The 17,539-nt window shown below is 34.5% G+C and overlaps 1 protein-coding gene across 1 annotated transcript in view; it reads right to left on the bottom strand.

Moving 5' to 3' along the window:
• Positions 1 to 17,539, bottom strand: part of CCDC102B (coiled-coil domain containing 102B) — a 196,347-nt gene that overhangs the window by 124,291 nt on the left and 54,517 nt on the right. The window contains exon 5 of the mRNA XM_022584305.2: positions 8,699 to 8,908. Within this exon, the coding sequence (XP_022440013.2) occupies positions 8,699 to 8,908 (210 nt within the window). The remainder of the gene's footprint in view (positions 1 to 8,698; positions 8,909 to 17,539) is intronic.

The raw sequence follows: 17,539 nt of genomic DNA, 5'->3' as shown, positions 1-17,539 counted from the left end.
TGAATTAAAAAGAAATAGATTCAGCAAGTAGAAAGAGTACACTAAGCTGTACCAGGAGCCAACAGCTATTTTAGTGAAAATAAACTGAAATTCCAAAGAAATATTACGTTGTCCTCATGAACCTGAATGAGTGTCTTTATTTAAATCAGTAGCTAAATTTTGGAAAACATAATAGGATCATGAATTTGGGTAATGGAAGAGTCTCAGGTATTTATTCCAAACTCTTCTTTTAAAAATTAAAAAACTAAAGCACAAAGAGTATTACTTCGCCAAAATTACTCAAATTTTGAGCATGGACCCAGGATAAGAGTTTTATTCTTTCATTCTTTAACCTCTGGTCCTATTTTCCTGTTATATATGAGTTGAATCACACATTTAGCGGTTACCACTTTCATTGAATAATAATGTGGCATGCTCTCTGGAGCCTCTTTTATAAAGGCACTAATTCCATTCATGAGGGCTCTGCCCTCAGACCTAATCACTTCCCAAGGGCCCCACCTCCAAATACCATCACATTAGAGATTAGGTTTTAACCTTTGAATTTTGGAGAAACACAAATATTCAGCAGATCTCAATATTCCCAGAAGTCATTTACAGATCCAAAGGAGTCCATATCAAACTCCTTATGGCATTTTTTGCAGAAATGGAAAAGCTCATCCTCATATTGATAAGGAATTTCAATTGGCCCTGAATATCCAAAATGATATTGAAAAAGAAGAACAAAGTTGGAGGACTCCCATTTTCTGATTTTGAAACTTACTACAAAGGTAGGTGAATTCTCTGGCATAATAGTAAACATGTAGACCAATGGAATAGAACTGAGAATCCAGAAAATAAACCCATACATCTATTAGCAACTGATTTTCAACAAAGATGCCAAGACCATTCAATAGGGAAAAAAGTAGTCTCTTCAACAAGTGGTGCTGGGGCAACTGGAAATCCATATGTAAAATAAGGAAGTTGGACCCCTATCTTACAACCAACTACAAAATTTAACTCAAATTGGATCAATGATCTAAACGTTAACAGGTAAAATTATAAAAGTCTTAGGAGTAAATCATCATAACCTTGGATTTAGCAATGGACTCTTAGAAATGACACTTTAAAAGCATGAGAAGAGAAAAAAAATAAATTGGAATTCATTAAAATTAAAAGCTGCATGCAAAAAAAAACCCAAAACAAAACAAAACTGCATGCATCAGAAGACATTATCAAGCAAGTGAAAAGATAACCTAAAGAGTGGTAGAAAATGTTTGCAAATCATATATCTGAGAAGGGTTTAGTATTCAGAATATACAAAGAACTCTCACAACTCAACAAAAAGGCAAACAACCCTATTTAAAAATGGGCTAAGGGCTTGAACAGACATTTCTCTGAAGAAGATACACAAGTAGCCAAGAAGCACATAGAAAGATTTTCAACACTGTTAGTCACAAGGGAAATGCAAATCAAAACCACAACATGATATATCACTTCACACCCACTAGGGTGGGTATAATTTTAAAAAGACAAAACCAAAAAAGAACAAGTGTTGCTGGGGATCTGGAGTAATAGGAATTCTCATACATTGTGTGGAAAAAAAAAAAAATTTTGTTGGTCTTTCCAAAAGTTGTATATAGAATTACCATATGACCCAGAAATTCTACTCCTAGATATATACTGAAAAAAATTGAAAACTTGTATCCAAATTAATACATGTACATGCATGTTCATAATACCTCTGTTCAAAAGAACCAAAAGATGGAAACAACCCATGTGTCCATTAGCTCATGAATGGATGAACAAATTGTGGTATATCCATACAATCAAATACTATACAGCCAATAAAGGAATAAAGTACTGATGCTTGCTGCAAAGGGCATGAACCTCGAAAACCTTACGTTATGTTGAAGAAGCCAGACACAAAAGGTTACATGTATGATTCCATTCATATGCAATAGCCAGAATAGGTAAATCCATGGAGATGGAAAGCAGATTTGTGGTTGCTGGGGACTTGGGAGAGTTACTGTATAATGCTTAGAGGATTTCCTTTGGGGATGATGAAAATGTTTTGGAATCAGTTAGAGGTGATTGTACACTGTCAATATATTAAATGCCACTAAGTTATTCACTTTAAAATGGTTAATTTCATGTAATGTGATTTCACTTTAAGATAAAGAAAAAAAAAGAAAAAAAATAGTGAATGTTTCAGACCTATTAAAGTTATCTGAGTTTCCATTAATCTTATAGTTTTATTTTTAATTTGAATTTTAGCTTTAATTTTAAAGAAATATTATAACCATAGTGTTTTGTCATTTTAAATAAGAAGCTAAATATTATTTTTTTATCACTGCTTTAAATCAAGCTAATATAAATCAACTGATAGCAGCTATGGGAACTGCCAGTCATTTTATAATAAAATAGTGGATTATTAGTAGTATGCTAGTCATATCAAATACAAAATGAGATATAATTTCATACCTGAATATCACAACTTATAAAATTTCATGAAGTTCTAATTCTGTAAAATATAAGTGACCTGAAGTATCAAAATTTACATCTTCATTTTAACTGGTTATGGGACAAAATGTAATTTATTTGATACACAAGAAGGAGGTTTTAAAAGATGATAAAAGCTTCCGTTAACCCTACAGACTTTGTTGTCATCTAACATTTGCCCTGTAATAGAATAAAAGGGAGACTACAAGAATTAAAGATAAATCAAAATACACAATAAAATTTAAATAATGAAAATCAAAGTATAAACACATACATTTATTTATTAATCTGCCACACATTTATGAGAACGTGCCAACCTCTGTGGACTGAGATTTAATATTCATAATTTTAATTTAACAAGACATGACAAGATTTGGTGTTTTAGTAAGAGAAAGTGAAACTCCACCCAGCAATAATTTATTCCTAGAAATAATGCTTCACACATACAAAATCTTATGTGTGTACCTTTGCTGCAGTAGAGAATCACAAAACAGGAAGAAAACTAATACTCCTATTTTAGAATTAATCTTGTAGAAATCAATTCATTGCGTGTGTGTGTGCATGTATGTGTATGTGCCTGCACGTGTGTGTGTATTTGAGAAGGGGTGAAAGCAATCATATTAAAGTAAATGCCACCCTATTTTGCAGTATATTGATTTATTTCAGTTCAGTGGGGCACTTTCAGTAGATACCTTCCTTATGACATTAGTAAATGGTACTTAAGCATTTTTCTCTCTGCTAACTTCAGAAATTCTTGGGCAAAAGGACATTGCTCTGCCCAAACCACACAATCCCATTCACCTTTGTTAAAATGTATACGAAATCACGGGTGTGTTTCTAAATTTCATAAAATAATTTATTTTGAGGAATGTCTTGTGTGTAGCCTAGTGTTTTGATATACACGTCATTCCTCAAAATAAATTATTTTCATTTTTTATAAACAAAATATAACAAACTTCACATACAAAAGGGTTAAAATTTTCCATATATCTAAAAGTCTCTACAGTAATAAAAGTTTATATTAAAAACTATATTAAAAGTTGAAATTTCTAATGTATCTCAGAGAACAAACTGGCTAAGAACAGCTAAAGGAAGACAAAATGATAATATCTAATAATATCAAATTATAATGTTCTATATTTAAATTATTACTACTTCACAACAGTAAAAGAATAGATAAAATTATTGTTTATTCTTAAATTGTTCAATAATTCTATGAGTAGAAGCAGGCTTTGGAAGAACAATAATGAATGGGGAAAAATTAACAGATCCATAGGTGTGACTGCTACACCACTGAATGGAAACAAAATATTTCTGAAGACAAAGTTGCCAAGCAAAATAAATATAATGCCATTCCTTGTTGTAGGAATGGATACTGTCAGTAAATTCATTAGGAATTGACTTTGAATGCCTTTCCACTTTCTGATTAATTCATCATTTTCCTGAGACACATCAATTACCACTCTGTCACATTAACTTTCTGAGAATGACCCATTATGTGACCTGAATGAAGGGAATCAGTTGGCAGAATGATTTAAGAAAACAAGCTTCCAAAGCTCTTCATGAGAGGCATGTCGACTAGTCCATGGGGCTTTGCTCAGTCGAATACTGACCACTTTTTCCAATAACATTTCACTCGAAAAAGTATTGTTTGCAATGGGAAATACATATACCGCACATCAACAGAATTAAGGCTTCACAAGCACAAGAATCTGTGCCATACATTGAAGAAAGCAAATCAGCCTTTATAGGATAGGTATCATGATTTTTTAAAAAATCATTGGGAATTGCAGTTCTACTTTTCTCCATTACAGCAAAATGATGACATATTTTGATAAATATTAGGTTATATGTGTCTGTTTCCTATTTGGTTGTTTTGTTATGTTTTATCATTTTATGGTGGTCACAAACCCCACTTTTCATTTCCTTTTCTCTCATTCATCTTTTCTTATCCTCTGTCTTGAAGTTCAAAGAAGTGAACAAAGGGAGAAACGGGACAAGTAAGAGCTCAGAAAGGGAATAGAATTAGCAAAGTACATACAGCTGTTTATTTTTATATTTTTCTTTTCACCAAGCCCTGGAGAAGATGGTCCTTTCTAACACAGTCCTCCAGGTAGGGTTTTCTCACTCTAAAAGGACGAGCAACTTTCAGTGTCTTTAAGGTATTTTACACACAACTCTGTAATTTCTAGATAACCCACAGCAATGCATATTATTCTCATCCATAGAGCTGCAGATTAATTCTGCCTGGTGGCAGTGCAATTTATGTCCTTACCCCTCACGGAAAAAATCAGTTTTGCATCTATTAACCAAATTCATTTCAGCATTCCTGGTTGTCCCTTGTCTGATACTTAGATACTTCTCTCAACTGGCTATAACATCTTACTGGTTTCTTCAGGAATGAATGGATTAAATAAAACCTTTCACATGTGTTCATTTTATGCCTATATGAGATTTATGAATTTAGCATTTTTAAATGATTATATTTAATGATTATTAATTGAATAATATGTTAATCTGATTATGTTATTTGGAGATGCTATTTTACTAATTTAAAATATTTTATTTTATTATTCTTCATAACATGGAAACTCAAAAAGTAGGAGTTAAAAAAAGTATTAGTAATTTCTTTCCACATTACAGTATGACATGAACACCCTACTTTAGATATCACCATAACTTTTAATACACTTCAAATTTTTAGTGACATTGATCTTGTGAAAGAAAATGAAGAACATTTTTTAACAAATATTTCAGGTAACTGAATTCAAATTTGCTGACTGCCTGGAATATGTTTTTAAAAATATGAAATATTAATGATACCAATGTATGTGTTTCTGTATATTCATAAGTGGATTTTTTTTTAATGTTGTATGGAGATACACAGACTAATGATCAGGCATCGCCAGTGGAGTCAGAGTTTCAGATGTAGCTCCATGGTTCTCCTCTTAAACCACACACTTTGATTCCTTTTCCAAAGCTATTCTCTTAGCTGTTTTCCAAAGCTATTCTCAAGCATCTTTGCCATCATTTAAAATGCAGCTTCATTCTGATAAGAGTATCCTCAGTACTGCTGCAGAAGGTCCATTATCAGGTATCAGTTGCTCTGTCGATTATACTAAAGCCATGGAACAGTGCAACTATTACCCAAAACAATGACAAACCAAAAGATCCACATGCTGAAGTTGTTCTAGAAAAGTCTGTGGCAGTGGTTTATGCTTTAAAAATAATTTGCTACTACTAGAGTAATAATTTTCCAATCTAGCCATTAAAAATTCAGGTATACTGCTTTTTATTAATTGTAAAAAATTGATACACACATAGCCTTAAACATAAGCTATAAAAGCAACTACCAGATGGAGATTTATGTGATGAAATCACTCGTGTGAGGAAGAATCTTTGTCTTTAAATTAATAGTACAATTTAAAATTGAAAGCCATTTTCTTTAAAAATGCATTCCTTATAATACTAAAGCCAAAAACACTATGTAAAAGTCCTCCCCTCCCAAATAAGTAGGATTTATAAAAATTTCATTGAATAATGAGATTGTTAAAACTCAAGAAATTAACAAAATTTATTGACATGGAGATTTCTGTGAGCAGCAAGTAGAATTGTATCTGCCACAGATATTTGTTAAATGTGATTAGATGTAAATATAATGTGGTAAGATACCTTACATCTCTTTTAGAGGCCAATGATGAGTGATGTTTACAGTTGTGTCTCTTATATGCCAGCACCTATTTGCCCATCTCACTCATATATTGTACTTTTATGCATTTAGATATCTGGTAATTCAATAGGGTACTTATATACATACATATACGTGTTTCTCCTTTATGGTACTTATGCACATAATTTTATACATATAGATTAGTTTTCATTGAAATGTTAAAACCACAATTTAGCTTTGTGTTATAATGACATCTATACTATTCCCTGGCCTTTGGCATGTTCCATATGCAGCTTTGATTCATTTGACATTTGGGGACATCTGAATCTTGATATTTTGACCTATGGGGATCTCTGTGGCACCAAGGATTTTGACCAACAGCTGCTCCATGACAAGTAATTATTTTGGTTTAAGTGGTGAGTCTGAATTCTTAATGAAGATTGTAAAATATTGCTAACACCTCCTCCCAGCCATCAAAATGATATACACTTAGGGAACAGTCTTCTGATTGATGAGCACACACACTGAGTTGTTCAGACCTTCCAGAATCTTCCCAGTTTCCAAGGTCTGTTCAGTTCTAGGCCAAAGAACTACATTGGTCCCAAAGAGCCCAGGTCTAAAGTTAGGGTGGCCTGTTAACAGGACAAGCAATTGGCATATATACTAGGTCCAAGCAGACCCCAATCAGCCCTCATATTTCCTAAATGACACACTTTATGCTATAACAGTTTGATATAACTAGAAAGGCATCAAAGTGGAATAGAGTGAATTACTTCTTTATCCACTTTACTCTTAGCAATCATCACAATGTAATACTGATAACAATTTATGTGTATATTGTTACACATAGATATATTGTGTATATCTCCCCAGACAGACTCTAAGCCCATGCTAGGCAGGATAAAGATTCATTCATCTTGGGACTTTCTTGGTGGCGCAGTGGCTAAGAATCTGCCTGCCAATGCAGGGGACACAGGTTCGAACCCTAGTCTGGGAAGATCCCACATGCTGCGGAGCAACTAAGCCTGTGAACCACAACTACTGAGCCTGCACTCTAGAGCCCACGAGCCACAACTACTGAGCCTGTGTGCCACAACTACTGAAGCCCACGCGCCTAGAGCCCATGCTCTGCAACAAGAGAAGCCACCGCAGCGCACCGCAACGAAGAGTAGCCCCCGCTCGCCGCAACTACAGAAAGCCTGCGCACAGCAATGAAGACCCAATGCAGCCAAAAATAAATGAAAAAATAAATTCATTCATTTTCACATCACCAGCATCTAGAGCAGTGACTGACACAGAGTATAATATAAATAAATGCTTGTTCTGTTCAAGTGAACCAAAGGGAAACAGATATTTTGATGACCAAAACTTGTTCCATAATCGAAACAATTGTGCTTTCACAATGGCAATCTGCAAAAATTTCTCTACAGATTTATCAGTTGTGTACATGTCAGAACGATACACCGTTACGGATGGTTTATGAATCCGTATAATAGAAAATTATGATCACTGACCATAACAGTTAACTTTAGTTATTTGCATTGCCAAGTCATGAAACACTAATCCAATTTAATCTTGCATTTGCAATAAATCCCTAAAATCACAAAGAATAAATAATGTAGAATTCAATTTTTCTGCCCATTTAGCTACTAGAGCTCATATGAGTATGAACTACTTACATAACTCAAAAATATGAACTTTTCAAACTCACTTTTAACTCACTGTTAAAGGAATTGAGTGAAAAAAATACAATTGTGCATTAAGGTACTATAGATACTTTCATGGAAGAAATAGAAACAAGCTGTATATGTTTTGTGGCATATTGACACTAAAACACATAAATTACAACTGCCACTAAGAGAATATTTTAAAAATCTAAAAACCATTTATCAAAAATTCCCATCCATAGCAGTAAATATGTCTGTTGGCTTTAGGACAAAACAATTCCAAAACAACCTAAATTTCCCAAAGTCAAAATCTGAATTTAATTCTGGTTTTAACATTTATGTCATAGCCTATAAAGGCTATTTGTAACACGATGTGTTTAATTGACTCAAAAATAATTTTTCTGAGACTAACTAAAAAGAAACCAAATAGGAGTGAACCAGCTACATTTAAATGTTTATGCAGATACTTACCATAGCTATTGACAAATGCTTATTACATAGTTGCCCAAACTAATGGAGAAATATACTCGTTGAAAATAAGATCAGTTGCGTGGAAAACTGAGACAAAGCTGTAACAGGAAACCAAACACAAAAAGGTTCATCCCTTACTTCATGTTTTTCTTCCTTTTGGAAAAGCTTGAAACTCTCAGATTTGTCATATTTTAACATCTTCATACAAAATTTGTCACACTCTCTTTTCCTATCATGAACATTTTATATATTTTTTATATTACAATGGGAAAAAATCAAACTATCAGATATGAGATAGTACAAAAGAAAATATTCAGATTTGAGGTATGTGAAAGTTAAAGCAGCATCTACTAGACATCAGGGCAGGAATATACAGAAAGTGAGAACATCTGCTTCCAAAGAGTGCCCATACCTTGTTTTTTTCCTGTAGTTCAATTTGTGATTTCTTGAAATCAGGACCTGGAGAGTTTGCAATTAATCTATTTTTCCTATCCAGGAGCTCTTCCATGTCTTTCACTTGGAACTTTAGCCTTCTATTTTCTCTTTCCAGTCCTAGTTTTTCTGTTTCAAGTATCTCCCTCTTGTCCCACTCGGATGTATTTTCAGCCTGCAATCTCTCTAGCTAAACACAGAAAACACAGAAAAGCAACAGCATTTGTAATTGCCAAAAGGCCAGGCACCCATCAAACAGGCGTCCACTAAGGAAGGTTCATGGATATGTCCATTTATACAATTTTTAAAAAGAAAACTCTATTTGTCTGAAAAGTTGAGGACAACACAAAAGTCCTAAGACCCATGCCCTAAATAAATATACCTGCCTTCTTGGTTATGGCAGTATTTCTATAACCAACCAGACCATATTGTCAAATAAATACGTTAAGTGGAAAACTGATAATATTTTGTCAATAATCTCCACTCAATTGATGAACATTTATCAGTTTAGAAGGCACAAAATCATTTCTTGGGCAATTCTGGTTGGATGGATATAGTTCATGTATTCATTTACTCATTCATTCAGTTATTTACTATAGCTTTCAACTTGTAGGCACTGCAAATAAAGACAAGTGAATGTAATAAAACATCATAAATGCCATGATTAAAGTACTATACAATCGGGCTTCCCTGGTGGCGCAGTGGTTGAGAGTTCGCCTGCCGATGCAGGGGACACAGGTTTGTGCCCCGGTCCGGGAAGATCCCACGTGCCGCGGAGCGGCTGGGCCCGTGAGCCATGGCAGCTGAGCCTGTGTGTCCGGAGCCTGTGCTCCGCAACGAGAGAGGCCACAACGGTGAGAGGCCCGCGTACCAAAAAAAAAAAAAAAAAAAAGTACTATACAATATAATCAAACTCACCTGAGTGAATGGCCAATTTGATTTTCAGGGAATAGAGATTGGCAACATGATTAAAATATGAGGTATTTTTAAACTATTTGTTATGGATAAAGATTGAAAAATACTTATTTTTACACTTAGTTTTAAATGGCTTGATGGCAAAGTATTGAACAGTATTATACTATTTTAAAGTAGTTCTCATGACATTTTAAATTCTAAAAGAGAAGTCAACATTAAGAAACTGTTAGACTTCAATAATATCTTTGGAAATTAATTCTGATTAAAAAAGTCTAAAAACTGCTTTTTCATACACATATAATTGTGCCATTATTGTCAAAAATGTTCTGTTCCCAAATCTAAGTGAGGCTTTAGCTTCTTAAAAACAAGAAATTAAAATTACATTCTTGGCACTAGACCTTGTTTATCAATTAAATATAATAGACTAAGGGATCAAATTTTAGATGACGTGATTTGACATTTGGGATGCCTGTTTGGGATATGAGGTGAAAACAGTATTTCAAAATGCAATTTAGAACATGACATGTCTTTAATTATTAAGATTAATGCTTAAACTTTTTGACTAACATCACATCACTTATCAGAATGAAAATAATAAAGTTGTAATAAAAGTCACCAACTTAGTGATGAAAAATTAATTTTAGGAGAATAAATGTACTCTTGGTCAAGGACAAATACAATGCTATGTCAAGTCTTTGTAAAATTTTAGGCATTTAAAAGAAATTGCTGAAGTCAGTTTTATACCTAATAACAGATAAGAGGTACAAATAGGATTTTAAATAAGTAATAGATGGTTTGAATGAGTAAACTCTAAATTAAAAAAAAATAATTGAAGAAAGGAATTATATTAACAGTAATGACAACAAAGCTTAAATAATGATGTGTGATTATTTACTATTTGAAGATTTTTAGTGACATGCCAATTATCTGATAAATTTAGGTATATAACACATATCAAAAAAAGTAAAGGTTTTGTGAAAATTGGATCATAAATATTATTAGCAGTTTTATTTTTGATTTCATTTTTCAAAATTCTTTCTTGTAAGATTATTCTTTTCTAAGAATCATACGAAAATCTACCACCTTAAAAGCCATTCAATTAAATGCAAGTTAAAATGATGAAGGAAAGATCAGGTAATATTTTAAACTTTCATGTTTTTTTGTAAGCAATTCTAATAACTGATCAAACTGAAATGGAATTCCATTGATTTGCTTCCAATGATCAAGAGAAACATTCTAGAACATTTTAATTCTAACTCTAATATGCTATGAATTTTAACTAATAGTGGGTACTACTCTTAAATGAATTTCAGGTAATACAGGAATTATTGAAAAATATTTTCTAAAAACTTTTAATGTAGAAGTATATTCTAGCCAGAGTAAACACTAAAATATTTGTTGATTTAATGACCTCCAATTTTATGAATATTAAACATTGAGAAAATATATAAATATCCAACTATTCAGCTGTTTAACAAATATTTATTGAGTATCTTTCAGGCACTGGATATACTGTTGTCAAAATACAAGTATATATATAAGTATAAATTGGGCAACATCTTGTAAAGGAGAAAAAGCCCTGGATGCTATGGGAAAGACCTGCAGTAAATTAAGTAATCAGAGGAGGTTATTTGAAGAAACAATACTTAAGCTGAAACCTGAAGTTTAAGAAGGCAGAGAGGCAGAATCAAGCTAAGAGTATCTCAATAAAGGGAAATAGGAAATAGGTTTGAACATTATAAGATCCAAGAGTCCAATCATGAAGTATTAGGAGTTCAGGAGAATAAGTATGAAAACAGGTAGTCACTGATGCTTAAAAGTAAGGGTGAATTTAAGAATCGTTTGAGTTCCTTGTGAAAAAATGTAATATTGTGGTTATTCCCAAGGATGAAATATTGGGTCATTTATTTTATTTATATAGATATATATGTATATGTTTATGTGTTTGCTTGCTTCCTTCCTTCCAGTTTTACTGAGATATGATTGACATACAGCACTGTACACATTTAAGGTGTGCAGTGTAACGATTCAGTCATTTCTAAACATATTCATCTATAAGCTCGATCTTTATGAATTGTCATTGCTTGATACTGCTGAAAGGACATCAATAATAGACTGCAGTGAACTCGATAACTAGAATGTAAGTTTTATGAAACCAGAACCGTGTCATTTTGCTCATCAGCCTGGCACCTGACATGTGCTGTGTCAGTGCTTCATAAGGACCTGTTGAGGGGAAAAAGCTCCTCTGTATTGCAATTACAACAATTGTGCACAAAGTGAAATTAAGGTAGCATCCTAGAAGAGCCAGTTATTTACTCACTATTACTTAATACCAATAGAATTTCTCAGTACATTTACTCTTAACTCTTATTAATGCTGTCATGGCTGCGTTGCATTTTGTGATAGGTAAATACAGCGAGGTAAAGAGAGGATTTTCAGTAAAATGACCTAGAATTGAGTCTCAATTCTTTTTATCCTGAGAGCCTCTATTTTTCATTTATAAAATATGGAAAATATTTCCTACAGCTTAGTGTTATGAGGCAGTAATTATTTAGGGAAAATAGTTATTAAATGTTCAAACTCAACACAAATATTTCCTGTCATAAATTTGTTTTCTAAAGAACAAAACATACCAACAGCCAATTCAAGTAATGACAGGTGAAATAGTGTATTATTTTTCATCATGTTTTATCAAAATGGCATCTTGTAAATGGACCTTTTCAATGGAGAAAAACCCCAACAGAATGCACAATATGGTGTTCTGCAGGCCAGTGAAGTGCCACCTAAAAACAATGTGCATGTTCCAGTAATTGATTGCAAATATTCAGAATTTTCATTTCAGACAAGTCAGCTATAAAACCTCATTACAAGCACTGTGATTTTGGAAGTAAGAGGTAAAAAGTAGGAATCTTGTTATTTCCTAGCAGTAGGAGATGATTACCCTTTTACTGAAGACCTAATATATTCCTGGTAAAGAGCTATATAGGTTATTTCTTATCCTTACAATAATCCTGTAAATTTGTATGTGCTACACAGGAGGAAACTGGAGTTCTAAAATTAGAAGTAATTCTCAAGGTGGGCAAAGAGTCCAAGCCATGGTTCACCTAAGGTGTTTCTCTGATTCCAGTCGTGAGGTCACTCCACCCGCACCACGCTAACAGATAGCCACTGATGTATGCATATCCCCTTGCCATAGCAACCAACACACTCTGAATCCATTGTACTACACTGCAGCAAAGATTTTGTTGATGTTTTTCTTTTGTTTTGATATATTTTGGGGATTTTGATCCTTGCTTCGTTGCAAATTAACTCAGGAGAAGTGATTCTGTAGACTCACATTCAAAAGTCTGGAAACTGAAACCTAAATGCAGTGTGCATATTGCTGATGTCACCCCTCCCCCTCCCCTGGATCTTTTAACACTCATCCTCTAAGCATGTCATGGAATCACAAATAAGAAGTGGGGACACCTCCTCCTAAATCACTCTACTTCCCTCCTGTCCACAGTTAACTATAGCTCAGTGATAGCTCACTCCCTCTTTTACCAAAAGTCAACAGAGCCATGACTAATTTTAGCAATAGGTAATGTCATGTGTATTTTAGTTGCTTTAATTTCATTTAAAATCCTTGGAGAATTTCTAAAAGTAAGGAGTTCTAGAACTAATTTGAAACTAAATGTATGTCTAACTTAAATACAGGGAGAGGGATCCACATGCAGAAACAATTACTCTAGACACTAAACCTGAACAGAAATTAACCCAAAATGGATCACAGACCTGAATGTAAAGTACAAAACTATAAAACTCATAGAAGATAGATAGCCTAGGAGAAAATCTAGATGACCTTCGGTTTGGTGATGACTCTTTAGATACATCACCAAAGGCATGATCCATGAACGAAATAACTGATAAGCTAGACTTCATTAAAATTAAGAACTGCTCTAGAAAGACAATGTCAAGAGAAAGAGAAAACAAGCCACAGACAAAATATATTTGCAAAATATATCTAATAAAGAACTGTTATCCAAAATATACCAATAACTATGTAAATTCAACAATAAGAAAACAAACAACCCAACTAAAAATGGGCCCAAGACTTATGGATAACAGACATCTCACCAAAGAAGGTATACAGATATCAAATAAGCATATGAAAAGATGTTCCACATCATATGTCATCAGGAAAGTGCAAATTAAAACAATGAGAGGGGTGGAGTCCAGATGGTGGTGTGGGAAGATGCGGAGTTAACATCTTCCCACAACTAGGGTGCCTGCTGGCTGCTGGTGGGTGACTCTGATGCCCAAGGAGACGGGAGGGACCCTAAAGTGAACTGGTAGGACGTAGGGGGACTGAGGGGGGAGGAGAGATGGAAGCCAGACAGGATTGGCGTCCCTGAGGCCAGAGAGATTAGGAGAGGCAGGCGGGAGGGGCCCTCCCAGACTGGAGGAGCAGGAGAGGAGAGGAGGGTGTTTGCCCCACCCATTCGAGCCCAGGAAGCCTGCTGGGCTCCCAGGTTAGGTCCGCTGCCCTCTGAGACCAGGGGTGGGGGGCACGCCTGGGCCCCTTCTGTTACTTGAGCCTAAGCCCCAACCCCCCCACAGCTCCCAGGGTCTTTTCCAGCCCTGGGGGTCCTAAGCATTGGCTCTGCCCACCACCCAAACCTCCTCCTTGCTTAGGCCCCACCCTCCACAGCCAAGGCATTTCCCCCCCCCCCTTTTTTTTCTTTTCCCTCCTCCTCTTTTTTACTATTGTGGTACTTATGTACCTTCCGGTTGTTGATTCATCTATATTTTTATTTTTATATTCTTTTTAACATATCTGTTAGTTTCCTAGTCTAATTTTATTTTTTACTTTATTATTGTTCTTTTTTTTTTTTGCTGCCCACGTGGCTTGTGGGATCATGGTTCACGAGCCCAGAGTCGGGCCAAAGCTCCTGTGGTGGGAGCTCTGAGTCCGAACCACTGGACTAGCAGAGAATCTCAGGCCCCAGGGGATATTCATCAGAGTGAGGTCTCACGGAGTTCCTCATCTCAGCATCAAGACCCAGCTCTACCCAATAGCTTACAAACTTTAGTGTTGGAAGTCTCAAGCCAAACAACCAGTAAGACAGGAACACAATCCCACTCATAAAATAAAGAAAAAAAATATGAGATGGCAAAAAAAAATGTCACAGATGAAGGAGCAAGGTAAAACCTATAAGACCAAATAAATGGAGAGGAAATAGGCAATCTACCTGAAAAAGAATGCAGGATAACGATAGTAAATATGATCCAGACTCTCAGAAATAGAATGGAGGCACCGACTGAGAAAATACAAGAAATGTTTAACGAAGATCTAGAGGAACTAAAGAACAAACAAAGATGAGCATCACAATAACTGAAATGAAAAATACACAAGAAGGAATCAATAACAGAATAACTGAGGCAGAAGAACGAATAACTGTGCTGGAAGACAAAATGGTGGAAATAACTGACGAGGAACAGAATAAAGTAAAAAGAATGAAAAGAATTGAAGACAGTCTCAGAGACCTCTGGGACAACACTAAATGCACTAACATTTGAATTATAGGGGTCCCAGAGAAGAGAAAAAGAAAGGGTTTGAGAAAATATTTGAAGAGATTATAGTTGAAACCTTCCCTAACATGGGAAAGGAAATAGTTACCCAAGTCCAGGAAGCACAGAGAGTCCCATACAGGATAAACCCTAGGAAAAACACACCAAGACACATATTAATCCAACTAAGAAAAATTAGTCAAAGAAAGAATATTAAAAGAGGCAAGGGAAAAACAAAAAATAATATACAAAGTAATCCCCATAAAGTTATCAGCTGATTTTTCAGCAGAAACTCTAGGAGCCAGAAGGGAGTGGCAGGATATACTTAAAGTGATGAAAGAGAAAAACCTACAACCAAGATTACTCTACCCAGCAAGGATCTCATTCAGATTTGATGTAGAAATCAAAAGTTTTCAGACAAGCAAAAGCTAAGAGAATTCAGCACCACCAAACCAGCTTTAAAACAAATGCCAAAGAAACTTATCTAAGTGGGAAACACAAGAGAAGAAAAAGACCCACAAAAACAAACCCAGAACAATTAAGAAAATGGTAATGGGAACATACATATGGATAATAACCTTGAATGAAATGGATTAAATGCCCCAACCAAAAGACACAGACTGGCTGAATGGATACAAAAACAAGACCCATATATATGCAATCTACAAGAGACCCAATTCAGACCTAGGGACACATACAGACTGAAAGTGAAGGGATGGAAAAAGATATTCCAAGCAAATGGAAATAAAAAGAAAGCTGGAGTAGCAATACTCATATCAGATAAAATAGACTTTAAAATAAAGACTGTTACAATAAAATAAAGACAGTTACAAGAGATAAGGAGGGACACTACATAATGATCAAAGGATCAATCCAAGAAGAAGACATAACAATTATAAATGTTTATGCACCCAACATAGGGACACCTCAATACATAAGGCAAATGCTAACAACCATGAAAGGAGAAACCGACAGTAACACATTAATAGTAGGGGACTTTAACACCCCACTTACACCAATGGACAGATCATATAAACAGAAAATAAATAAGTAAACAAAAGCTTTAAATGATACAATAGACCAGATAGATCTAATTGATATTTATAGAACATTCCACCCAAAAGTGACAGAATACACTTTCCTCTCAAGTGCACACAGAACATTCTCCAGTATAGATCACATCTTGGGTCACAAATCAAGCCTCAGAAAACTTAAGAAAATTGAAATCATATAAAGCATCTTTTCTGACCACAATGCTATGAGATTGGAAACCAGTTACAGAAAAAAACTAAAAAACACAAATATATGGAGGTTAAACAGTGCACTACTAAATAACCAAGAGATCACTGAAGAAATCAAAGAATGAATTAAAAATACATAAAAACAAATGACAATGAAAACACAATGACCCAAAACCTATGGGATGCAGCAAAAGCAGTTCTAAGAGGGAACTTTATAGCAATTCAATCTCACCTCAAGAAACAAGAAAAATCTCAAATAAACAACCTAAACCTACACTTAAAACAACTAGAGAAAGAAGAACAAAGAAAACCCAAAGTCAGTGGAAGGAAAGAAATCATAAAGATCACAGCAGAAATAAATGAAATACAAATGAAGAAAACAATAGCAAAGATCAATAAAACTAAAAGCTGGTTCTTTGAGAAATTAAACAAAATTGATAAACCCTTAGCCAGAATCATCAAGAAAAAAAGGGAGAAAACTCAAATCAATGGAATTAGAAATGAAAAATGAGAAATCACAATTGACACTGCAGAAATACAAAGGATTATAAGAGACTACTAAAAACAACTATATGCCAATGAAATGGACAACCACGAAGAAATGGACAAATTTTGGGAAAGGTACAATTTTCCAAGACTGAACCAGGAAGAATTAGAAAATATAAACAGACCTATCACAAGTAATGAAATTGAAGCCGTAATTTAAAATCTGCCAACAAACCAAAGTCCAGGAACAGATGGCTTCACAGGTGAATTCTACCAAACATTTAGAGAAGAGCTAACAACCATCCTTTTCAAACTCTTCCAAAAAATTGCAGAGGGAGAAACACTCCCAAATTCATTCTATGAAGCCACAATCACCCTGATACCAAAACCAGAAAAAGATATCACAAGAATAGAAAATTACAGACCTATATCACTGATGAACATAGATGCAAAAATCCTGAACAAAATACTAACAAACAGAATCCAACAGCACATTAAAAGGACAATACACCATGATCAAGTGGGATTTATCCTAGGGATGCAAGGATTCTTCAACACTCAAATCAATCAATAGGATACATCACATTAACAAATTAAGGAATAAAAACCATATGATCGGGCTCCCCTGG

This window comes from Delphinapterus leucas, chromosome 14 (assembly GCF_059928025.1).
Source record: "Delphinapterus leucas isolate spDelLeu-1000000601 "Yukka" chromosome 14, BTC_Dleu_Yukka2, whole genome shotgun sequence".
NCBI classification, from domain to species: domain Eukaryota; kingdom Metazoa; phylum Chordata; class Mammalia; order Artiodactyla; family Monodontidae; genus Delphinapterus; species Delphinapterus leucas.
This window is presented reverse-complemented; position numbering and strand designations above follow the sequence as displayed.